Genomic DNA, 26011 nt, shown 5'->3' with positions numbered 1-26011 from the left:
TTGTCACCTGGAAGCAGGGTAGGATGACTAGAGAGGAGGAAGACCGGAGAGGGGTGGCAGGACCAGTTAGGAACCTATTGCACTATTCCTAGTGACAGTTGAGGACACCTGAAATAGACTGGTGACAGTGGGAGTAAAGAAGATTTGATGTGTGGGAGAGGAAGAAGAGATAGTTACCGAGCTAGGTTTGCTAATATTTTTTTCCCTTGCAAGATTTTCTTGGCTGGTGAGAGGACAATGTGGGGGGGGGGGACAAAGAAAATATTATTTTCTTTCTTGAAACTAGAAGGTAGTATTTCAGCGAATGACTAGGCATAGGTAGAAAGCAAAATGGTTAATTAATCATGGTGCCATCCTTCCTACATAAAGAAGATACTTTTGCTCCATCATTATACTGATTCATCTCTACTCTTTTCTGACCATGAATTTGTAAAATAATTGGCTGGGGGTAAGGCTTGTGATCATGGATTTCAGCAAAACAAACATCCCAAATGTTCAGAGAATGGGATGGTTAAATAATTTGCCCACAAACACAATTAATGACAGACCTGGAGCTTGAAACCAGGTCTTCTGGCTTCACAGTCCAGGACTCTGCCCACCATTGTGATGCTGAAATGTCTACTTGCTTGGGTTAATGATCAAAAGAGTCCGCTCAGGAGTGTCTATTAGGAGCTAGGGACTTGTAATAAATAAATAAAACCTAACACAAAAGGTGGCTTACAAATACATCAAATAGTAGACCCTCATCCAACTTTACACCACAACTGCTTGTCTAGCTGTATAAGCATTGGTTTGGATCCCTACAGCTCTGAAATTGTTCATAACCAACACCAACTCCTTATTGTGTAATGACTTCATGAGCTTGTGTTTGGCTGCTAACCTGTATTAGGTCAAAGTGTTAGCAGTTCTAACTACATATATCCAGGGTGTGTGTAATATTTGTGTAGCTGAAAAAAAGAGGTTACTGCTGTTCACCAGCTTGTGGGGGTCGGGGAGAGAAGAACATAAAGGGGAACACTGGTGCCCTGGCCAATCAGACAAGATCTTAAGGGAACCAGGATGACATTATCAATGACCTTTTAGGGTTGCCTGCCTTGACTCTGTGATTCTAAGGGAAACCATTAGTGGTCATTGTCTCCATGTCAGATGGTCAAAGTTTGAGAAGAAGGGACTTCTTTTGGTTTTTACTTTTTAAAATATTTTTTATTGATTTCAGAGAGGAAGGGAGAGAGAGAGATACAAACATCAATGATGAGAGAGAATCATGGATCCGCTGCCTCCAGCATGCCCTCTACCGGGGATCGAGCCCACAAGCCAGGCATTTGCCTAACTGGGAATCGAACCGTGACCTCCTGGTTCACAGGTCGATGCTCAACCACTGAGCCACACCAGCCAGGCTGGGTTTTTTTTCTTTTAATTTTGTGTATTTGATAGTAAGGCATGACTTTATAAGGCAATCTGATATAAGACAGGGTTCTTATTCCTAGTTCATCAAGTCATTCAGGACTGTTGAACTTTCTTGTAATCTATGCTGAGTGTTAGCACAGTGTCTGTCACGTAGATATTCAATAAATGGGTAATGGATTAATTAATGCCATGGAAATGGCCAAGTGGGATAGCGAATAAGGACAAGACAATGAGAATGAATGGTGTTTCCTTTGGCATTTCGAACTCCATCTTCAGATTGTTCCAATTTGCTGTGGCCCACTCCTCCAGTCAAGCATTTTCATTTCCTCAATCTCCCGTTCTCCTTCTAAGGTCCTCTCCCCCCAACTGGACTGGCCAGAGAAGAGAGGAGTAAGAAACAAGGAAATGTGGCCCAGCTGGTGTTGCTCAGTGGTAGAGCATCATCCCAAGCACCAAAAGGTCGCTGGCTTAATTCCTGGTCAGGGCACATGCCCAGGTTGTGGGCTTCATCCTCAGTAGGGTGTGTGCAGGAGGCAGCCTATTGATGTCTCTCTTATCAATGTTTCTATCTATCTCTCCCTTTCCCTTCCTCTCTCTCTCTAAAATAAATAAAAACATTTAAACAGAAGAAACAAGGAAGTGTGCAGTGAGTGAAACTGAGGTAAATGGTCCATTGGTGATTTCCAGATTTAGTTACCTGCATCTTTAAAAGGTAGTTGGTGCCGAAACCAGTTTGGCTCAGTGGATAGAGCATCGGCCTGCGGACTGAAAGGTCCCAGGTTCGATTCCGGTCAAGGGCATGTACCTGGGTTGCGGGCACATCCCCAGTAGTAGGTGTGCAGGAGGCAGCGGGTCGATGTTTCCAACTCTCTGTCTCTCTCCCTGCCTCTCTGTAAAAAATCAATAAAATATATTTTTAAAAAAAATTTTTTTAAAAAAAGGTAGTTGGTTAACTCAGCTGACTGTTTCAGGTGGTGCAGTTAAAGTACATTAACAAAATGAAGTCAAGATTTTCCTACAGCTTGCAGGAGATGTTTGTTTTATCAATGAGTGTTTACTTGGGAGCAAGGAGCCATCTTAGAACCCCTTAAATAACTGCACCTAAACACCCACTCATCTTATTTAGGGCCCTGGTTTTCTGCCAAACTGGAGGAGCAGGAAAGGCACCACTTCATTGGAAGTTTGAAAGCCAAAGCACTAGGGATGTTCTACAATACATTTATTTTATCCTAGCTCAGTTCACTTTTATTTAAACCCTTACTATCTCTCTCCCTCTCTTCCTCCCCACTGTGGCAGAAATCTTTCCCTCCCTAATTTTCAAGACTATTATTCTATCCTGATCAGCAAGATGGAGTGAAAGTCCTTTGTTCTTGACCAAGAAACATGCATCATATAAAAGTCCCCTTATAACTTCTGCTGAATAGGCCCTCCTATTCAGCATGCCTGGGGATGTGCTCCTTCCAAAAAGAGGAACTGTAACAAAATAGCTATTTTGCATTTGGAAAAGCCCACCCAAAGCCATTTTTTACTGCATTGTAAAACTGCAGAGAAACACAAAACATAATCTAGCAAACACCCACATCCAGAATTGACATCGTGGTAGTATAAAAGATATCTCAATTTTTTTAAAATATATTTTATTGAGTTTTTACAGAGAGGAAAGGAGAGGGATAGAGAGTCAGAAACATCGATGAGAGAGAAACATCGACCAGCTGCCTCCTGCACACTCCCCACTGGGGATGTGCCCGCAACCAAGGTACATGCCCTTGACCGGAATCGAACCTGGGACCTTTCAGTCCGCAGGCCGATGCTCTATCCACTGAGCCAAACCGGTTTCGGCTCAATTTTTTTAATATAGAAAATAAAATGTTATAGATCAAGCTACAGTCCTTTTCACTCTCCCAGTTCATCCCCTCTTCCACCTTCCCAAAGGTCTATTTTATAGTTTTTATATGTATCTATATCTCTCCATGAATAATATAAGGTATGATTTTGTGGATGCGTTTCTTAATTTAAATCGATCATTGTTACCCTAGCTCAGTAGTCGGCAAACTGCGGCTCGCAAGCCACATGCGGCTCTTTGGCCCCTTGAGTATGGCTCTTCCACAAAATACCACGTGTGGGCGCAGGGTCCCGGGTTTGATTCCAGTCAAGGGCACATGCCTGGTTTTCGAGCTCGATCCCCAGTAGGGGGGTGTGCAGGAGGCAGCTGGTCAATGATTCTCTCATCATTGATGTTTCTATCTCTCTATCCCTCTCCCTTCCTCTCTGAAATCAATAAACATATTTAAGAAAAAATAAAATAAATAGATCATTGTCATAGATTATAAGTTATTCCGCAACTTGCTTTTTTCACTTAATTTTATGATGTGTTTATGTTATTACATAGTTCTAAGCTCATTCATTTAAACTATAGTGTCCATTTTATAGTGGCTTGACTTTTTCACACTTACTAACAATGATATATGTGTGTTCATATGTACATGTACAAGAATTTCTCTAAGATATGCACCTAGATATGGAATTGCTGGAGTGAAAGTAGGCAGCTTTTTTTTTTTTTTTTACTAGATACTACAAAGTGGTCGTACCAATTTGCACTTCCACAAGCAGTGGGTGAGAGGTCCTGTTTCCACTCATCCTCACCATCACTTAATATTATAAGACTTTTTAATCCTTACCAATCTGCTAGGTGAGAAATTGTATCTTGTTATTGTTTTTATTTTCCTGACGATTAGTGGGGTGCTGCTTCTCTTATAATTAAGCCAATATGTTTTTTAAACTTAATTTCTGGGGGTGTTCAAAGTCATCATTTTAAGCGATTTCATTTCTTTTAAGTTTCAACAGAAGCAAAGTAATACATTACAGTTTGATATTTACCAAGTACTTCTGCAAATTTACACCCCACAGGCAAGCCAAGTTGACAGTTATGTGGATAAACAAGGGAAATGCTTAAAGTGAAATGGGAAGGACTTAAGCTAGCTATAAATAAGAGAGTTGGGCATCTTTTCCCTATAGCTAACTAGAATTATCCTATATAATAAAAGCCTAATCTAAGTGTCCAGTTGGCCATTCACCCAAAGCATAATATGCTAATGATATGCTAAAGCCGCTCAACTGCTTGCTATGGCATGCACTGACCACCAGGGGGAAGACGCTCAACACAGGAGCTGCCCCCTGGTGGTCTGTGCGCTCCCACAGGGGGAGTGCTTCCCAGCCAGAACTGAGCGCAAGGGTGGTGGCGGGAGCCTCTCCCGCCTCTGCAGCAGCACTAAGGATGTCCGACTGCTGGCTTAGGCCTGCTCCCTCTCAGTCGGAAATCCCCCGAGGGCTCCCAAACTGCAAGAGGGCGCAGGACAGGCTGAGGGACCTCCCCCCTCCCCCGAGTGCACAAATTTCATGCACCAGGCCTTTAGTATAAATATAGTAGAGTTGAATGTGTTAGTCATTAATCCTAATTCATTAGTATGGTAGTTTTCACTTTGTAAAGCATTTCCAAATGCTGGAAGATGTGAGAGTAATGTAGAAAACTCTAGCACAATCTATAGCTGATTCCCTTGTCCTTCATCCTCTGTTTTCTCCCAGGTTTGTCGTACTCTTCATGGATGACCTGGGCCATATATCCCAGTGGAGTGCCATCATGGCTGGAAGTCTCGCAGGCATGGTTTCCACCATTGTAATGTATCCTACAGACCTCATCAAAACGCGCTTGATTGTGCAGAATATGCTGGAACCATCTTATAGGGGGATCCTCCATGCTTTTTCTACTGTTTATCAACAGGAAGGATTCCTGGCCCTTTATCGAGGAGTTTCCCTTACAGTTTTAGGTAAGATGGAAATTTTTTCCTTGTCCAAGGAAAGGCTGCATTCTTTGACATATATGAATAATTGTATGCCTTTGTAACCAGTTAAACCAGTTAATACATTTTACTGAGGTCAAGGTCATATGGATAAGTCCATATAGGGCCACTTAACTTCATTCTATTCCACAGCTGTATACCCCACTCTTAACTTTGACCTTTTGCATCCCAGAGAGGGGTGGATGACAGTGCATGGAGGTGCCTCTGAACAAACTGATAAGAAGACAATCCCACACACTCCTCATCCAACTATGGGAAGGAGTCTCAATGTGCATACATGCAAATATGAGCACAACCAGGGCAGCAGTTGTAGCTTCTGTGGTCTTTGGAGCCTGTGCCAGGACTACACACACACAGGTCACCGGGACCCCCAGTGGCCAATACAGCAGACTTTTGCTCTTTGTCTGACCTTTGTTGCAACATTTGATGAGATTGATTACACCTCCTTCTGGAAACTTGGCTTCTAGCACCCCACTGTTTCCTGGATGTCTTTCTTATGTCTCTGGCAGCTTTCTTGTCTGACTCATCTGGCTCATCTGACACTGCTAGCCCCCTACATATTGCTATTCCCCCAGCTCCTTCCTTAATGTTTCCTTCATCCTCCATATCCTCCCTAGGTGGCCTCATCTAAGCTAGTAGCTTAAACAAGTATCATTATACTCTAATGACCTCTAATATAATCTCTATAGTAACATTTATTGGTGCTTACTATGTGCCAGGCAGTGAGTTAAATGCTTTGCATACAGATTCTCATTTAAGCCTCATTTTACAGATGAGGAAATAGATGCTTAGGGAAGCTAAGTTACCTGCCATGGTCACATGGATAGAAAGTGAAGGAATTTAGCAATATAACCCAGAGCCCTCTCTCTTAACCACTGGCTGCTACCAATTCCCAGTGGCAGTATGAATACCTGCCATTAGACACCCTCACCTGATGCTCCCTTGGCACATCAAACTCGTTAGTCTCACACCTGCTTTCCTCCTGTGTCCCCTAATAAGACCTTGCTTTCACCCAGTGGCCTGAGACAGAAGAAACCTAGACTCACTTCAACTCTACCTCTCACTCCACTCTTGCTTTAGTCACCAAGTACTTTTGAAATGACCTCTTTGAACTCTCAAATCTATCCCTTCTCCATCTCCATCTCCTCTGCCCTAGGTTGCACTCTCATCACCATATTTCCCATAGACACAAGAAGCACCTCTTATCTGCTCCCAGTCTTGGTTCTCTCCCTCCCCAGCTTGCCCTGTGCACTGCAGCCAGGGTGTGGTGATCTCTCTAAATGCAAAATGATCATTTCACCACCCTCACTCCACTGCCCTCCTCAAAAGTCTTCACTGCCTCCTGAACTACAGAGGAAAACCCCAATTCTTTATAGCCTACCAGATCCTTCAGAACAGCTCGTCTAACCTCCTCTCCTGTCACACCCCCACTTGCACTGATGCTCCAGCCATACAGAAATACTTGCATTTCCTGGAAACATTTCTCCCTTTGTACATGCTGTTCCCTCTGCCTAGAATTCCTGTCTACTCTGTCTGATGAACTCCTATTCATTCCTCAAGACCCAGTTGAGAAGTTCTCTCTTCTGTGAAATCCTTCTTGATTCCCCCAGGCAAAATTAACTCTTCTCCTTGTGTACCTAACGCATTTTGTAGAGCCCTCCCAGCTCCAGCCCTGCCCCTATGGCACCTATGAGCTGTCTCACCACTAGATGGTGAGCTTCTCCAGGAATTAGCCTACTTACTCTTCTCTGTATTCCTGCAACCTGGCCTAGGTCCCAGCACACCCATTTCACACATGTTTTCTGAATGAAGGTAAATGGGGGGTTAGTACATCTTTTTGAAAATTTTTTTTAAATCCTCACTCAAGGATATGTTTATTGATTTTTAGAGAGGGAGAGAGAGAGAGAGAAAGAGAGAGACATCAATATGAGAGAGAAACATCGATCAGTTGCCTCCAGTACATGCCCTGACTGGGGATTGAACCCACAACCCACAGGAATCAAACCAGTGATCTTTGGTGTACGGATGATGCTCCAGCCAACTGAGCTACCCAGCCAAGGCTGGTACACCATTTTAAATGTGTTTATTAAATATAAGTATTATATTTTTTTAAGGACAAGCAACCCCACTGTGTTATCCCCTCTTTTTTAAAAAAATATGTTTTTATTGATTTTAGAGAAAGAGTAACAGAAACATTGATGAGAGAGAATCATGGATAGGCTGCCTCCTGCATGCCCCCCACTGGGGATCCAGCCAGGGCCCTGGGCATGTGCCCTTACCAGGAATTGAACCGTGACCCCCTGGTTCATAGGTTGATGCTAAACCACGGAGCCACGCCGGCCGGGCTATCCCCTCTTTTAAATCCCTTTTTGAGGGAGAAATTTAGTCACTCTGTAAAATTAAGATGGTTCCCAAAGTTTCTGGAAGTTTATGAAATTGCCATCTACTGTACTCCTTGCTCATCATATTTTCCTGGGAAGGTGAGAATGCCATACAGTGCAGGGTGCCCACTGAACCCTGACATGGCCACATCATTTCCAAAGGCAAGGTCAAGTAACCTCCCTCTTTCCAGTTTTCACAGAATGTTTCCTTCTCAGCTGGAGACCACTCCCTCCTACCCTCCAAAAGTTGATTAAGAACAGGTACTAACTTTTTCTTATGAGAGTGATTTTCTTCCAACATTTTATTTTTTACAATTTCAAACACTCAGAAATGTTAAAAGAATTAGAAATGCACATATTACCACCATCTAGATGCTATAATTAACATTTTGCTTTATTACATATCTGTCCATCTATCCATCCTTCTAGCCATTCATCAGTTCATCTTATATATTTTTGATGATTTGCATGTAAGTTGCAAACATCAGATGCACTTCACCCCTCAACCCTTTGATACCTGTATCATAAACTAGATTAGATTTCAATATCTGTAAATGTTTTTTTAAATATGTTTTTATTGATTTTTAGAGAGGAAGGAGAGGGATACAGACATCCATTGGCTGCCCCCTTCATGCCCTCCCCTGGGAATCAAGCCCACAACCCAGGCATGTGTCCTGACCAGGAATTGAACCAGTGACCTCTTGGTTCATAGGTTGATGCTCAACCAACTGAGCACCATCAGCCTGGCTGTTTATTACTTTTTAAAGTAAAATTTACATACAGTAAAGTGTGCAAACCTTTTGCAAACCATGTGATGCATTTTGACAAATGACACAACCCCTATGAAAATAGAGCACATTATCATCACCCAAGAAAGTTCCTTCCTGGTGCTTCGGTTGGAATGGTCTTAACAAGCCCAGAGTGGGTCCTATTTACTTACCCCGGATGCCCCACAGGCATTTATGTTCCCAAGCTGGTGTTTGCCTAGACCTCAGCAGCCTCTTCCTGGCCTTGTTTTGCAGGTGCTCTCCCTTTCTCTGCTGGCTCTCTTCTAGTTTACATGAATCTGGAGAAAATCTGGAATGGACCCCGAGATCGCTTCTCTCTCCTCCAGAACTTTGCCAACATCTGCCTGGCTGCTGCGGTGACCCAGACCCTCTCCTTTCCCTTTGATACAGTGAAGAGGAAGATGCAGGTGAGGAATGATGGAGCGGGGCAGTGGGGAGATTCCTTGAAGTGTTGGTGGGTTGGTAGCAACAGCAGAGAACAACCCTGAGCAATGCCAGGATTCCAAGGGGATCATGACTATTCACACAAATACTATGCAAACCCCCACTCCGGGCATTTCTGCTGCTAACCTCAGGGCTATTGGCTGCAGCCCAAGCTGCTATTTCTTTCACATACTCTGCTTTTTTAGGACTTTTTAGCCCTTCCAGATGAGGCCCACTTTTCTTTCCTCTCTTTCCCATAGTTGCCACCAAAGCATAGCTGACATCAAAGCAGCCTCCTAGCTCCCTCTCCCTGGGCCTCCACAGTGAGAGGAGGGCACTCTTACTTTCGTAGCCACCCCTTACCTCTGTGAAACAAACTGGAAAGAAACAAAATAAGCCAGGAGCTGTTCCATAGCCAAGCTCCAATAGTCCCTTACTCCCTTGCTAAGGAAGTAACTACATTTGAAATGGGTCAGTGTCTTAGTGGGAGTCCCCCTGCGTTTTCCTAATTGTTGCCTGGGAAACTCACATTTTCTCTATTAGCTACAGAGGCAAAAGCATGGTGGTATCCAAGGTCCCAAAGTGAGTAACTGGCTTAGCCTAGAATCAGTCAATTTTGATTAAAAAAAAAAATCAGCGGGCCAAGTAAGGTTGGGGGTTACAAGCAAGTCTGAGGGCGGGCTCAGAATCAACAACTCTGAGGTTTTGTATGTGCCTTTAACTCAACTCCAGTCCACAGCCTTGCCTGCCTTCCTGACCTCTTCTGGGCAAATCTTTTTTTTTTAAGGCCTCAGTTCCCACAGAGAATAGGGTTCCAGGAGGTAGGAAGGCTCCTCTTCCATCCCTGATTTTTTTTTGTTTGTTTCTTTTTTGTTGTTGTTTATCCTCACCCAAGGATATTTTTCCGTTGATTTTTAGAGAGAGTGGAAGGAAGGGGGAAAGACAGAGAGAAACATCGATGTGAGAGGAACACATTGATTGGTTACCTCCTTCACAAGCTCTGACCAGGGCCTGGGCCCGGGAGGAGCCTGCAACAGAGGTATGTGCCCTTGACTGGAATCGAACCCGGGACCCTTTGGTCTGCAGGCTGATGCTCTATCCACTGAGCAAACTGGCTAGGGTACAAATCTTGATTTATATAATTGATATATGTTCCTGAGGAGCTGCTTGCATATTAAATTGGGTTCAGTTGAATCCAGTTTTAAATATCAGTCCCAGCTGAGTTTCTTTTTCCACCTGTCTGTAACTTGTCCCTCCGAAGTCTCAGTGACCCCCAGCTTCCCTCCATAGCTTTCTTGGCTGAGCTGGTCTCCACTTACCTCAGCACTAAAAAGCCTGAAAGTACTTATCTCAACCTATAATGAAACGATGCCTTCAGAATAATACACATCATGATGACACCCAATTCTGCTGCTCCAGTCCATCAAACCTTTCATCTCTCTGGGTTGTGATCCTTTCCTGTCCTTTATCAAAACAAAGAAATAATTGTCACATTATTGAAATGGTAGTGTAGGTGCAAGTTTAGAGCCTGCTCACTGAATGCTTATTTGTAAACCATTATTTCTAATTTTAAAAGGAATGCATATCCACTTAAAAGTGGTTAAAATGGTCAATTTTATGTTATCTGCTTTGCACAGATTATAGAAAAGTATAAAAAAACAATAATTACTTATAAGCCCAATACCTATGCAGTGTAATGATTAATAGTTTTTCTTTTATGTATATTTGTATGTGTGCACATGTGTATATATGTGTGTGCATAAATATATATAATACATGTATATGGAACGTTTTTTTTTTACAAAATTATGTTCCTACTGTATATAAAAATTAGTATCCTGCTTTTTCCACTTATTATATAATGGGTATTGCCCCAGGTCATCAAATATTGAGAATATCTTTTTAAATTATCTCAATATTCCACCATATGGATGTGTCATAAATGTTTTAATATATTTTTATTGATTTCAGAAAAGAAGGGAGAGGGAGAGAGATTGAAACAACAATGATGAGAGAAAATCATTGATCAGCTGCCTCCTGCACACCCCTCACTAGGGACCAAGCCCGAAACCCAGGCTTGTGCCCTGACCAGGAATCAAGCCATAACCTCCTGGTTCACAGGTCGACACTCAACCACTGAGCAACACCAGCCGGGTCATAAATATTTTTTAAAACAACAAAGATGTATTCTCAAAGTTCTGGAGGCTGGAAGTTTAATATCAAGGTGTTGGCAAAGCCTTTTGGGTGTTCTAGGAGAGAATCCTTCCTGTCTCTTCCAGCTTCTGATAATCCTGACAATTCCTTGGTTTGTAGCAACATAACTTCAATCTCTGCCTCCATCATGCCATAAATAACAATTTCTCGCCCTGGCCAGTGTGGCTAAGTGGTTAAGAGTGTTGGCCCCTGCACCAAAGGGTCTTGGGTTCGATTCCTGGTTAAGGACACCTACATGGGTTGAAGATTCAATCCCCGGCCCTGTGCTGGAAAAAACCAATTGATGTGCCTCTCTCACCTCTCTCTCTCTCTATCTATCTCTATCTCTGTCTCCCTCCCTCCCTTCTATTCTCTCTAAAGATCAGTGGAAAAAATATCCTCGGGTGAGGATTAACAAAAAAACACAATTTCTTGGTTTTTTAATATTTAGGCTCTTTCTGATTCTCCAATATGATAACATTGCAGTGAAAACCATTGTATTTTTTCACATTTGTGATGACACCCTTCAGCTATATTCCTAGAAATCGACTTACAGGTTACAAGATAAAAATAATTCTAAGGTTCTTAATGGAGTTTGTGCCCTAGAAAGGTTATAAGTTTATACTTGCATCAGCAGTAAGAGTGGTTCATCTCAACTCTCATTATTAACAGGAATTATTGTCACTTTCTAATTCCTTGTGAACCTAATAGCTAACAAATTCTATCATTGTTTTAATTTGAATTTCATCGATCATAAGCAAATTGCACATTTTTCAGATATCAATTGACCCTTTGTATTTCTTTTGTAAATTTTCTGTTTATGTCCTTCATCTATTTTTCTAGGATAGCCAGCTTTTTCTGCTGTTTGGTAAGAAGTCTTTATATATTAAAGATATCAACCCTTTGCCATACATTACACATATTTTTCCCAGTTCAACATTGGCTTCTGATGCTGTTTATGAACTGTTGTACATATTTTTAGATTTTTATGCAATTATATCTATTACTGGTTTTTGTTTCTAACTTTACTTTTCTGTGCAAAAAACCTACCCCATCCCATAATCATATGACTATTCATTTATATATAGTTCTTTAAATAATTTTGTTATAATTTTTGCACTTAATACTAATATATTTTGGATTTACCTGGGATATGATATGTGCAGTAATCATTTGACTTTTACAAAGATAGTTTACCAATTGTTTAAGGATATGTCAACCTAAAGATAAAAAGGCCTTTCACAGTGAGAGACAAGAACAACTTATTTGAGGTCAAAGAATAACTATTTGGGAAGCACTGATTCAGGTAGAAGCCTGAATAGTGTTCTGATTGAGAGGCAAAGGCAGTGGATATTTGTGAGAAAGGATATAAAATAAAATAAAATAAAATAAAAAACAAACAAACTAAAAAAACAACAAAAACACATATTTTTAATTTAAAAACACACACACAATGTTTTAAGGGGAACAATTACATCAATAGAAGGAAGGCATTTGTATTGGTGCAGATAACATAATTCTAAACAATGTTTTTAGCCCTGACTGGTGTTGCTCAGTTGGTTGAGCATCGTCCTGTGCACCAAAAGGTCGAAGGTTCAATTCCTAGTCAGGGCACATACCCAGGTTGCAGGTTCAATTCCTGGTTGGGGCTAGTGCGGGAGGCCACCAATCAATGTTTTTCTCTTCTTTCTCCCTGTTCCTTTCGCTCTATAAATCTCTCTGAAATCAATAAAAATATATTTTTTTAAATATTTTTAATTTTCAGTCCAGTAGTCATCAGTCTTGTAATCATGATATCTGCTTTCTTGTTATCTTTGCAAACAGTTCTTTGGGGCACAAGTTTGCATAGGCCCAGCCCAAAGGTTATTTTGCCCTGTTTAAACATTTCAAGGCTTAAGGTGTAAGATGTGCAAAGCAGTTTTTCTGGCGTGGCAGCTCCAGCTCCATTTTAAAGTGGCTCTGTTTATGTTATTTTTCTTAATATACCATTTTTGGAATAATCATTTCTCCCTCTATTCTGTGATGCAGCTTTTACCATCTCCTAGATGTTTACATATTCTAGGATCTATCCTGGGCTGTGTATCCTATTCTGTTGATCTGTCAGTCTGTTCTTGTGCCCTACTGCAATTCCTCTAGCTCTATAATGACTTTTCCTATGTGGCATGGCATCTCCCTCCTCATTGCTCTTCATTTCAAAATTTCCTTGCTTATTCTCAGTCATTTGTTTCCCCTGATGAACTTCAGAATTACCTTGTGATTGTGAATGGAATATGTTAAACCTATAAGCTTGAATAATTCATGTCAGAGATTCTGTCTTTTACTTAGGAATGTCATATATCTCTTTTAGTTTCAGTCTTTTTTCTTTAGATTGAACTATATGAAATTGCCAAGATTCTACCTTTTTTGACATACTCAAACAGTAATTTCATATGGTTCAACCCTCAGAAAAGTTGATTTCTTCATATGGTAATTATGCTTTTTCTAAAAAACATAGCTTCTTTTAAAACACACATACACACCAGGGAGAGGTTTACTGGTAAAGAGTTATGATCATAAAAATCTAGAAGCTTTTTATTTTCTTTTTAAATCCTAACCCTAGGAATTTCTCTTACTGTCAGGAGTGAGAATTGGCTCTTGCTGGTTGATCACTTATAGCAATGGTTTCCATGCTTTGAAGATCACTTTTTTGAAATAGTAGATAGAGCCAGAGGCATCTCATCAGCATTTTCTGCCACCTCTTATAATTTAGTGTTCCTCATGCATAGTACAAGGCCTCGAGCCTAGGGGTAGGGGTGATCAATGAAAAAGGGTTAGATTATGGGACCAATTCTAATGTGAGGGGTCCGCCCTCCCATACTTAGCAATTCTCCAACACCAGCTGGGTGTCCTACAATTCAACTCAGTTCTGGCACTATCTACCTGGAGACAGCATCAGATGCCACAGGTTAGCAGCCATGGGCAAACTACGGCCCGCGGGCCGGATCCAGCCCGTTTTAAATGAATAAAACTAAAAAAAAAAAAAAAAAGACTGTACCCTTTTATGTAATGATGTTTACTTTGAATTTATATTAGTTCACACAAACACTCCATCTATGCTTTTGTTCTGGCCCTCCGGTCCAGTTTAAGAACCCATTGTGGCCCTCGAGTCAAAAAGTTTGCCCACCCCTGGGTTAAGGGCTCAGTCCCACAAGACAGCCACCCCCACTTCAGATGCCAATCGCAAGTCCAGGTTGTTAACTATGCTTCTGACCAACTGGCTATAAATAAGAGGTTCCCAGGACCCCATCCTTAGGTTTGCTTAATTCACTAGAGCAGCTAACAGAACTCAGGAAACCAGTTTACTCACTAGATTACCAGATTATTGCAAAGGGTATTAAAGGATATGAATCAACAGCCAGGTGAAGAGGAATATAGGGCATGGACCCAAACAAAGGAGCTTCTGTCCCCATGGAATTTGGGACCCAGCACTGTGGCACATGGATGCGTTCTGCTTTGCCAAGCTGGAAGCTCTCTGAGCCCTGTGCTTGGGAGTTTTTATGGAGGCTTCATTACATGGGCATGATTGACTAAATCACTGGACATTGGCCATTGATTCAACCTCCAGCCCCTCATCCTTCTCAGGTCAGGGAGGTGGGACTGAAAGTTCAACCCTTTGATCACATGGTTGGTTCCTCTGGCAACCAGCCCCCACTCTAGGTGTATTCCAAAAGTCACCTCATTCACATAAACTTAGGTGTGGTTGAAAGGGGGTTGTTACAGATATGAAGACAACTTTATCATTTCCATCGCTTAGGAAATTCCAAGGGTTTAGGAGCTCTGTGCCAGCAAAGGAAATGAAGGCCAAATATATATTTCTTATTATAAATCACATTATCACAGAGGTTTTTTTTGGATAAAATTCAATGACATCTAAATGTGGGAGTCGGGTTTCAGTCTTCCCCAAAAACTTTCAGCTTTCCTTTTTCCACCTGAAAGCTAGAACAATGACATATTCTGGGGGAATCTAGCCACCACTATATTCTACTCTAGAATATTTACTTATATACAACAGTGTACTATAAACCCAGGTAAGATACACTGGAAGTGGGTTTTTTGAGGTAAACTTGTTAATCTTTCCCCTTATATAGAAACATTCTAGATAATGCATACACAGAGTATCAATAAGAAGCTTTAAAATAAATGCAAAGTCATAATCATTGTTTAAAAAAATCCAGAGGCCTGGCCAGTGTGGCTAAGTGGTTGGGTGTCAACCTATGAACTAGGAGATCACAGTTCGATTCCCAGTCAGGGCACATGCCAGGGTTGTGGGCCAATCCCCAGTGTGGGGTCTTCAGGAGGCAGCTGATCAATGATTCTCTCTCATCATTGATGTTTCTGCCTCTCTCGCCCTCTCCTTTCCTCTCTTAAATCAATAAAAATATAGGAGATACAATCATGAGAAAGAATCATTGATTGGCTGCCTCTTGCATGCCCCACACTGGAGATTGAGCCCACAACCCAGGCATGTGCCCTGACCGAGAATTGAGCTGTGACCCTCTGGTTCATAGATCGATGCTCAACCACTGAACCACGCCAGCTGGTCAATAAAAATGTATTTTTTTTTAATCCAAAGAGGCAGTTGCTCAGTTTTCAAAAAGTATGGTCAGTATCCAGTTATGAATAACATCATAAGTGTCATCCAAAGATATAGAAAAGGGCCCTAGCCGGTTTGGCTCAGTGGATAGAGCGTCAGCCTGCGGACCAAAGGGTCCCAGGTTCGATTCCAGTCAAGGGCACATACCTTGGTTGCAGGCACCTCCCTGGCCCGGGCCCTGGTCAGGGCTCATGCAGGAGGCAACCAATCAATGTGATTCTCTCACACTGATATTTATCGTTCCCTCTCTCTTCCACTCTCTATAAAAATCAATGGAAAAATATGAGGATTAAAAGAAGAAAAAACCACAAAGAATATAGAAAAGGAATTCTTAGGGTTGTGGTTAAAGTGTTATTTATTTAATAAACAATAATATCTTGTCCACTCTACTTAAAAAAAAAAACTAATCCCCAAGATAGAACCAGCGCTTTTTTAAATGTAAACATGCATTGCTTTCTCTGGCCAGTAGATGTCGCTGCAGTAAATGGAGGGTATCTGAGCACCATCTGAGGGTATTAGAGCCATGGAGCTAGTGATCTCTCTGTCCACTTAACAACCTCTTAATCCCTGCTCGAAATACATCTTCAGTTTGGAAGATAAGACCTCTAGAAACAACAGTCGAACTCTAAATTCTTCTGGAGTTGTGTTTTTTTTTTCCTGCAAAGCATACAATCCAAATTCCCCAAGAAGAGAGAACTTTAGTGTCCTCCCTGGGGAGTAAACAAGGTTTGCCAGCAGAATTTGTAAGGAGGGAACTTTGCAGGGCAGCCAGGCTGCTCTTACCTGGGCAGGTTTAGTGAGAACATTTGCATTCCATTGGCTTTCCTTGCTGCATTGCCTGTAGGAAGCAAATCCATGTCAGGTGTCTGTTAGATAACCTTTTGGCCAGGGAATTTTGTCAACCCTGACACTGGCCACTTTGAATGTCTCCTAATATATTTTTACATACACAGCTTGTTTAATGCCATGTCAAGTTGGAATTTTCTTGAACATTAATGACCATAATCAGAAGTCTTGTTTAATCAGCTGAGCCCTTCCTTCACTGTGCTTACATTCATTTTATTCCTTTTTCTTTTCCTTGCCCTGGCTCCTGGCTGACATGCTAGAGAATGGAGAGGTAAATAAATTGTGCATGTGCATGTTTTGATGGCATGGTTTCTGGTGGGAAGGGGGATCGGTCAGCCCTCTGTGCAAATGGAATGAGGTGCCCCCACCTGGTGCGCTTTCACAGACCCTAAAACAGTGGTTCTCAACCTTGGCTGCACATTAGAATCACCTGGGAATCTTTTCAAAATCCTGATTTCTGGGCCTCATCCTCCGAAAATTCTGTTTCTTTGTTACTACTGTTGTGGCCCCACGCCATAACAAAGAAACAGAATTTCTGGAGATGAGGCCCAGAAATCAGGATTTTAAAAAGATTCCCAGGTGATTCTAATGTGCAGCCAAGGTTGAGAACCACTGCCCTAAAAGCACCCTGCCTGAAATCTCCATGGCCACACTTCAGTGCGTTTTAGTTCCAGCTCTTCAAGGTGTGGCCTGGCTTTTTCATCTTCAAACTCCCACACGTAGCTCAGAGCCTGGGCCTAAAGAGGCTGGCAACACCTAGTGTATTGAGAGAGTAGAAAGGGTAAAATATTGATGGGGATTAATTTATCTGACCTGGAATTTCTGAGCAAATGGTTCTCTAGACAGGCGCATGAGGAGGAGAGAGGGAGACAGACTGCCCTGAAAATTGAGGGAGCAGCTGAGAACATGGGATCTCCTGAGAGGATCAGGAGGGAGGCACCAGGCACAAGCTTGGTCCCCCCACAACTCTGCCTGCCACCCTCCCCTGTTGCCTGTATTAGGTGACTCCATTTCATCAAATATAAAACTGAGTGTCAGCCTGTTGCTTTACACCCCAGGGGACTTTGCCCCCATCAAGCTTACAAGGTAAGCAGGATTGGGCCAGGTCAGCATTTGAACTGAAAGCACATAAGATGAAGGACAAAGGTAGTCTCTGAGTGGCACAGCTGACCGAGCAGAATACACACCGTACCTGAGTGAAGTGAGGCCCCGGCCTGTTCAAACAGAGATGCTGAGCCTGACCCAGATGCTTAATGTCTCGGGCTGTCTTTGGCCAACTGAACACTATAGCTTCGCCAGGCCCTCCCAGAGTGCCCCTTCCTCACACGTTTTTCATGCTTAAATCCACATCTCCATCCCTGCTCCCTCATTGCTGGGCATTACCACTTGGCTATCACCTCTCCACTGGCACTTCTAACTGAATATATATCAGACTAACTTCCCTTCCTCTGAAAATGTCTTCCCAGAGTTTTCCATTTCAATGCCATCACTCCCCATTACCCAGGCTGGAAATTCACAAGTTATCTTTGAACTTCCTCTTCCCCAATCCCCAATCAACCTTGAGGTCAGTTGGTTCTTCATTCCCAACATTCCCAATGTTCCCACACTGGTCTTTCTTTTTGTCACTGTCCCTGTCCTAATCTGGATTTACCAGCTCATACCAGGCTATTGCAGTAATCCTCTAATTGGCCTCCAGGATTAATTCTAAAAATGATCCTGGAACAATAATGTACCAGGCATTGTGGTAAGTGCTTTATGTTTGGTATCTTATTTAATTCTTACAGCAACCCTATGCGGTGGGTACTCTTCCTCTCAAGCCCATTTTACAGATGAGAAAATCAAAGCAATGAAAGCTTCTGTAGCCTGCCGGAGTTCACCCACCCAGTAACTGAGCTGAAATTTAAGACCAGATAGTGTGCTTCCAGGGCCAATACTAATTTCAGTCCCTGCAGCCCAGTTCATAGCTTCTTCCAGACTAACTTTCTTAAGATCTGCCTGTGTGTTGGCCTTCTTTTTCGCCCCTAGAGAACAAAGGCTGAGTTCCTGGGCCTGGCATGCTGCCCTTACCAATTTTGCCACCCTCATGGCACAGAGACCCTCTATATGAGAAGTTGCAAAATGAAACGCTAGCAGGAACTTGGACGTAACATGAAAAAAGGAGAAAATAGGGAAACCCAAATAGTATACACTTGCCCCCTAAAGAATAAGCTATCGAATGTGTCCTAAGCCATCAGGCTTTTGGCTTTCAAAAGCATTCTGGAGAGCTAAAGGCGCTGTGCTCACAAAATGTGATTAGCATCTAAATGTGAATAGCAGGAAGGAATAGAGTGAGCTAGTGGTGGCTGTGGGCAAGCTCCCCTTCTCCAAAGCATGGATGCCATTTAGAAATGTGGGCCCAGTTTTTCAAGGGAGCCCGAAATCCATATTTTTATGTAAAAATCTCCCAATTGTCTAATGTTGGCAAATAAAATTAGGAAAATTCTGCCTGGGCTAAACAAAATACCCCTTTTAATAACCTCTGCTCTATTCAAACCTCTAATTCAATCACAATGATCTCAGTCCACCTCCCCCATCTCCCTAAAGAATAAGTGTATTTCCCATTTCAGGCACCTCTGCCTGGAGGATCTATCTCCATCTCCTTAAAGGCTCAACTAAAGTTTGCCTCATTGGTCGTTGTCTCTTCTGACCTAAAATAGCACATATGTATTGCTTTTGTTTGACAAATGAGTTGGCTTTTCATCCCCGACAGCTACCCCATCCTGATGGATAAAGGCAGGTATTTTGCCTTTGCAGAGTCACAATGGGGGTGTTCCAGACCACTGCAGAGGGGATTGTGAAGCAGGAAAAGCCAGTTAACTAACAATGTGCTCTAGCAATACAATTGAAGATGCTATGTTTTCACTGTAAGCCCCACCCCACCCCCAAGGGCACTGTTATTTTGTGGGAGTTTTGTGGGTGAATAGCCCCTTTTAAATGATGCTATTAGCCTGTGTGCCCTTTGACCCAACCAATTGAATTTTCTATACATGCCCCCACTGCTCCCATTTCTACATCATTACTCTGTCTCTCCACCCTGTCAGAGCCACACTCTGAAGTCTTCTCTCACCTCCTGCAGCAGGAGTCTCCTCCTTCTGAATGCCCAAAGCATACACTCACTGTGGCTCTCTCAGGCCCATGTAACATGTTTCATTGTGTTATGATCTTCTATGTCACTATTCCCTCTACAGCTCTTTGTCTTTGGGACGCATGTCTTACACATTTGTATATCTTCACAGTACATTGCCTCTTGTAGCAGGCACTTGATACTTGTTTAAAAATGAATGAAGCTCAGGGCCAGCTTATGGGATCTCACTGTGAGTACAGAATCGAACCTTAGCTGCTGCTGAGTGAGCTCCAAGTCTGTGTGCTTGTCTCTACTCATGAGGAAGTTAATAACAACCCGCTCTAAGGAAGCCTCTGCTTGTCCCTTGCCTATAATCCTCGCTCTGATAATGCACTGTCTTCTATCTCCTACCTTAGCAGCCATGTTCTGTTTATCTCAGCCCAAACAGCTATTACCATTTCAAGATAGGCAAAATGCTCAAAGGACAGAGCAAAAAACATCATGAAACCATTTGGATATGCACCCCCTCTTCAATGCAACCTCCCACCACTTTGTATGGTGCCTAGAAGTTCTTGACAAAGCCTAGCATCATAGAATTTGTATTTGTTAGTTTCTTGATTTCAGTAAATGTGACCTGATGTAAATAAATGAGTCTAAATCTGTGCTCTCCTTGGTGGGGTGCTTTTGTCAGGGGCGAGGATAGGGACAAATTATGTCAGGAGGAGGTAATGAAAGGAGACTGTTCCCTGGGATTCAAAAATTATAATAACATATCTACCATTTATTGGTCATTTAATATGGACAAGGCAGATTGTTACCCCATTCCACCCTCTTTATAGACCCTATAAAATAAGTAAGTATCGTTATGATTCCTATTTTCTAGATGAGGAAATGAGGCACAGAGAGGGGCTTGTTCCTAGATCCTAAGTAATCAGTTCATTTTTTTTCAGTTATTTTGCCTGAGGCTTAGGAGTAGTGGAAGAGGAAGAAGAAAACCTAAACTTGAGAGTTAGGAGCTCACAGGGTGGGGCAGAAAAATAATTTTACTTCTACCCTTCTAAGTTCTTCTGGCTGGACTAATAAATCAACATGAGACAGATTCACAGGAGAAAATGTATTACATATGTACATACAGGGGTTCCCTAAGAATATGAGACCTGAGGACAATTGGGTATTTGAGGCTTATGTGCCATTCTGGGCTAAGGAGAGGGAGACAGGGGTCTGGGACTTCAAAAGGAAAATAGGCAATTCATAAGGAGATAAGAAGGAGCAAACTGGAGAAGAATTTCTTGCTTCACCACCCAGAAACAATGAGACACACATATGGGAATCTAACAGACTTTGTCTGCCACATTTAGTTCCTATTATGATGCTAAGGTGATGCTCCCTTCCTTTAAGCAGGTTTTTCTATCTGAATTCCTTTAGGCAGGTAAGGGGGAGGGCCAAAGGTACTTTCTGAGTCCTTTGTTAATAACCAGCTTAAAATAATCAATATCCCAAGAGGCATATTTTGGGGTGGCAAACTCTGCTTCCCCTCACAGTTGCAAGAGCAGTTGAAAAAAAATAGTGTGTAATCTCAAAAACAGGCAAGAACCCAGCTTTGGTCCGGGAATGGTTAACTCAAGTTAGAGGGGAGAAAAAATTCTTTGGAAAAGTAGGCTGTCAGGCAGCCTGACAATGGAAGGTTTGAAACTGGCAGACAAAATGAAAAGCATATATCGTTTAGCAGCACGGACCTTTGGCCAGCCACACCTGGCCACGCTGCTCAGAGGGACTGGGAAGAAAGCCCTACTCACTCTCTGAGCCCCTGGGAGAGCAGACTCAAGGAGGAGAAAAGAAATCGTGGTCAGCATACCTGCTAGGAAGTGCTAACAGTTTCAGGTTTTCTGCCAGGTTCAACATTTCTTGGTCGACACAGCATATATTCTCAGCAGAAACAGACCAGCTTACCTGACTTGAAGTGCAAACACTGCTGGGCTTTAAGTTGATTGGGTAGTGGGTAAGGATATACCAGTATCTTTAGTTTGTTGCATTTTCAGCTCCTTGCTGTCATCTTACTTTGGGATCTGGCCCCTTTGGAGACTGACTTCTGCCTAAGTCAGTAGCATTGCCTTGGCAGTCTGAGAAAAAAAAAGGTTACATTTCAGCTCCAGGTAGATGTCTGGATATTCCTTAGGCTGGGTGGCTTTCTTTGTTTGAGCATCATTGTTAAAATATGGGGAAAAGAAAACGCTCCCCTTTGTGTTTTTTTTTTCAAAAGGTATAGAATGCCCAAATATAGTAGGGATGGCAGTTATTGAGCCTGGAAACAAGACTGTCCCTAGAAGGCAGGCCAGGAGAATGTAGGGAGGAACCTTCATTCCACTCTTTGTCAGATCACTCTGCCCTTTTCTCCTGACCTGAGCTGGCCTACTCCTTTGAAGAGATAAAGTCTGGGAATCAAAATGTCCTAAGCAGACTTCTTTCAGCTCCAGCTAAACAGTAATAGCAGCTAAGATGGGAGCTTACCCCTCTCTCCACTCCCAGCCCACCTCCAAAGTGGGGGTGAGGAGAGAGGTAGGGGAAAGGGAAACAAAGGTCCCAGAAAAGGCTTGCTTGTCAGCCAGGAAAGACCCGCAGCTGTGAGCAGTCATCTGCAGCTGCTGTCAGAACATGCCTAGCTTGCTGAGCCCTCCCCCCGCTGGCCTCAAGCCACTTTTAGAAATGGGATGAAGGGTACCTTGTCGGCAGGCCATGCTGATGAAGCTGCCCATACCCACTTTTCTGGACATCCTTTAACTGCCTATTTGTACTTTATTTTTTATTGTTGACAGTATTACAGATGTCCCCTATTTCCCCTCCTTTTGCCCCCCTCCACCCAGCCCCTGCCCCACTCCAGGCCTTCACTACTCTACTGTCTGTGTCCATGCATATGTATATTGTCTGCACTATGCATATAAGTTCTTTGGTTGTGGCTGTGTTGTTTTAAAGGTTTAATCAGTAGAGTAGCTCTATGGTTAGGAGTGTGGACTTTGGATGCCAACTCTGCCCTTACTCCTGCATGGATGTGGGTAAGCCATGAACCCTCTCTGAGCCTCATCTTCCTCACCTGTAAAACATGGGGAGAAGCAGAGTGCCTAGCTCATATACCGAGAAAGGACATCGAATTGGGTTAATGCATATACAGAGCCAGGCACATGATAAATATTCAATAAAGCCGAGGTGCTATTTCTATTGTTCTTGAAGCATCTCTTCAGAATCTATGCATGGCATTGAAGGCCTGATTAGAACGATAAAACCTGGCCCAGGTGTTCCCTATGATTTCTATGAATACACAAATGAGTTAGCGTCACAAAACCTCAAAAGACCCTCAACTCTATAGATATTGATGAGCAGGAACAGTAGGAGAGTTAATTATTCATTTGTTGGGTTCCTTTAACAGGCATTTACCTAGAGACCACCATATGCAAGTAATGCATCTATCTGTACATTCTCAGCCTCCTGAAAGCTTTCATCTTCCAAATCTGTTCCCTCACCCTTCCTGCTGGATCACACTCCAATCAAGGTGATGCTAAAAGTTAGCTCTTCCAGCCACTGTTGCCTGAGCTCCCCTGGCCTCCTCCTGGGCAGCTCCAGCAGCTCCTCTCACTTGCATCTCAATTGCTTTCTCTAGCCTCGCCCAGCTGCACTATTTGTTTCTCCACCCCACCCCCCACCATCACACAGGAACAGACTGTTTGTCTTCTCTTTCCAAGCAGAATACTAACCTGCTGTCCATTTGCCCACTCCCCCCTCCTTATCCTGGGCTTTCTGAGCAGCTGGTCAGTCAGGAATTTAAAACACAGGAATTTATCAGCCCCTCTTCATTACAACAGAGGGAGCAGGCCATGCTGGGGGCGGCTGCCTACACCTACTTTTATGGACATCCCCACTGCAGAGCCTTAGTGCGTCCCAGCTCTGGCACCTGGCTCTGCCAAAAGAAACTTGGGCCATGTGGTTCACAGTACAAAAAGGTTCTTTTACTTCAATATGATTGTTTGATTATTGGGGATTTACCAAATGACAAAAGCCTCCCACCACAACTGTCTTCCAGGCAGGTGTGCCCTCAGCTGGTTTGGGAATTGGACGGCTACGTCTCCGGCTCGTGTCCTATATGTCCACAGAAGATAATGTCATTTCCAAATAACAAGCAAGGATTCTGAGCTCCTGTTTGCTCCAACTAGCAGACTCTTTTTCTTTTGTTTCTTTTCTTTCATCTTTCCTTTTAAATGCCTTTTTCAACTTATTTTTTAAAAACAGTTTTAGGTTGATCTCAAAATTGACAGGAAGGAGTGGAGGATGGGTGAAAAGATGAAGGTGAAAAAGAAGGACAAACTTCCAGTTGTAAAACAAATAAGCCATGGGAATGTAATGTACAGCACAGGGAATATAGCCAGTAATATTGTAATAACTTTGCACAGTGATTGATGGTTAATAGACATATGGTGATCACATCATAGGATATGTAAATTTCAAATCACTATGTTGTACACCTGAAATGAATACAATATTGTATTCCAACTTACTTTAATTTAAAACATTCTTTAATGGAAAAGATGCTATATAGATTTCCCACATACTCACTGCCCGTACAATGCATTACCAACATCCCCCACCAGAGTGGCTACATGTTACAATTGAGGAACCTACATAGACACATCACAATCACCCGAAGTCCATAGTTAACTGTAGGGCTCACTCTTGGTGGTATACATTCTATGGCTTTGAACAAATATATAATGACTGAAAAGTTAAATCAGTGGTGTGTGGGCAGGCTAAATAGCCATCTCAGACAGTGATTTAAAAAATTGAATTTATTTAAGGAAAAGGCCTGGGAGATGGGGATATCCAAAAGGAAGGGCTACACAGCACTGAGCCAAAGGGCACTGGGTCCATGATGGCAGCAAAAAATATGCCTAGAACAATGAAACAAGGAATGGCATAGAAGAAGCAACAGGAGAGCCAAGGCTGGGCTGCTTTGGCTCACTGGGAAGTCAGAGAAAAGAGGTCCTTGGAGACAGGTTCAGGGGGTTAGCCTGGGATGAGCAACCGCTGCCCGTTGCTCCCCTGGTTGCAAGTCTTATGGTGTCCCTTAGAGGTTAGGGGACATGTGCCTGTGGGGGACTGGCACAGGCATGCTTCTTGGAGGGAGAGCTTGCACTGGGTCCTCCATCCTGAGCGTATTTATCTCTCTTTTGCATTTGGAAATCTTAGGGGAGTCCTCAGGGGAGGGTCTCAATAGAATGTTTATCAGTTTTCCAGGTGTGCTCTCTCAGGGTCATGGTCTCTACTGATTGGTTGGTGCCAGGGAAGGGAGTTATTAGTCACTGTAGCTGGTCCTGAGGCAGTCACAGGGCCACTTGTCTGGTTTTACTGCTTTTCTGGGCCTGGAGCTGAAATACAACCGAGGCCTAGAAGTTATCTGTAGAGAGGAAAAGGTCAGAGGGTCTAAAGTGCCTGATCAGTGATATGAAAGATCAGGGGCCCAAGCCGCATGACCAGTGATATGCTGACTGAGAAAAGGTTATCCTGGGGGCAAGGTTCTTGTTTTCCCAGTTTTGCCCCTTGCTAGGCATCCAGAGCTTTCTTCCCTGGTGAGTTTCTGTACCTGGCCCATTGTCCTTGCTCTGCTCATGTCTAACAGTGACCTGTATCCTTCATTATAGTATCATACAGAGTATTTCCACTGCCCTAAAAATGCTCTGCTCTGCCTAATTCACCCTTCCCTTCTCCCTCAAACCATGGCACACACTGATCTTTTTACTGTCTCCATAGTTTTCCAAGATGTCATATAGTTGGAATCATATAGTATGTAGCCTTCAGATTGGCTTTTTACTTTCTTTTTCTAAGTCATTTCTTTTTTATTGAATTTATTGGGGTGACATTGGTTAATAGAATTTTATAGGTTTCAAGTGTACAATTCTATAATATGTCATCTGTATGTTGTATTGTGTGTTCACCACTCCAAGTCAAGTCTCCTTCCATCGCCATTTATCCCCCCTTTACTCTCTTCTACCACCCCCTAGCCCACTTTCCTCTGATAAACACCATACTGTTGTCTGTGTCTATGAATTATGTGTGATTTTTGCTTAATCCCTTCACCTCTTTCACCCAACCTCCCAACTCCCCTCCCCTCTGATAGCTGCCATTCTGTTCTCTGTATCTGAGTCTGTTTCTATTTTGTTTGTTAGTTTACTTTGTTCATTAGATTCCACATATAAGTGAAATCATATGGTACTCTTCTTTCTCTGACTGGCTTATTTCACTTAGCATAACACTCTCCAGGTCCATCCATGCAGTTGCAAAGGGTAAGATTTCCTTATTTTTTATGGCTGAGTATATTTCATTGTGTAAATGTACGT

The 26011-nt window shown here is 42.7% G+C and overlaps 1 protein-coding gene across 1 annotated transcript in view; it reads left to right on the top strand.

Annotated features, from left to right (window-relative positions):
• Nucleotides 1-26011, top strand: part of SLC25A43 (solute carrier family 25 member 43) — a 37433-nt gene that overhangs the window by 5730 nt on the left and 5692 nt on the right. The window contains exons 3-4 of the mRNA XM_015563017.1: nucleotides 4990-5231; nucleotides 8668-8840. Of these exons, the coding sequence (XP_015418503.1) occupies nucleotides 5006-5231; nucleotides 8668-8840 (399 nt within the window). The 5' untranslated portion in view covers nucleotides 4990-5005. The remainder of the gene's footprint in view (nucleotides 1-4989; nucleotides 5232-8667; nucleotides 8841-26011) is intronic.

The sequence above is a fragment of the Myotis davidii genome, unplaced genomic scaffold (assembly GCF_000327345.1).
Source record: "Myotis davidii unplaced genomic scaffold, ASM32734v1 scaffold498, whole genome shotgun sequence".
Classification (NCBI taxonomy): Eukaryota; Metazoa; Chordata; class Mammalia; order Chiroptera; family Vespertilionidae; genus Myotis; species Myotis davidii.
Note: the sequence above shows the minus strand (reverse complement) of the source record. Positions and strands in the feature narration are given on the sequence as shown.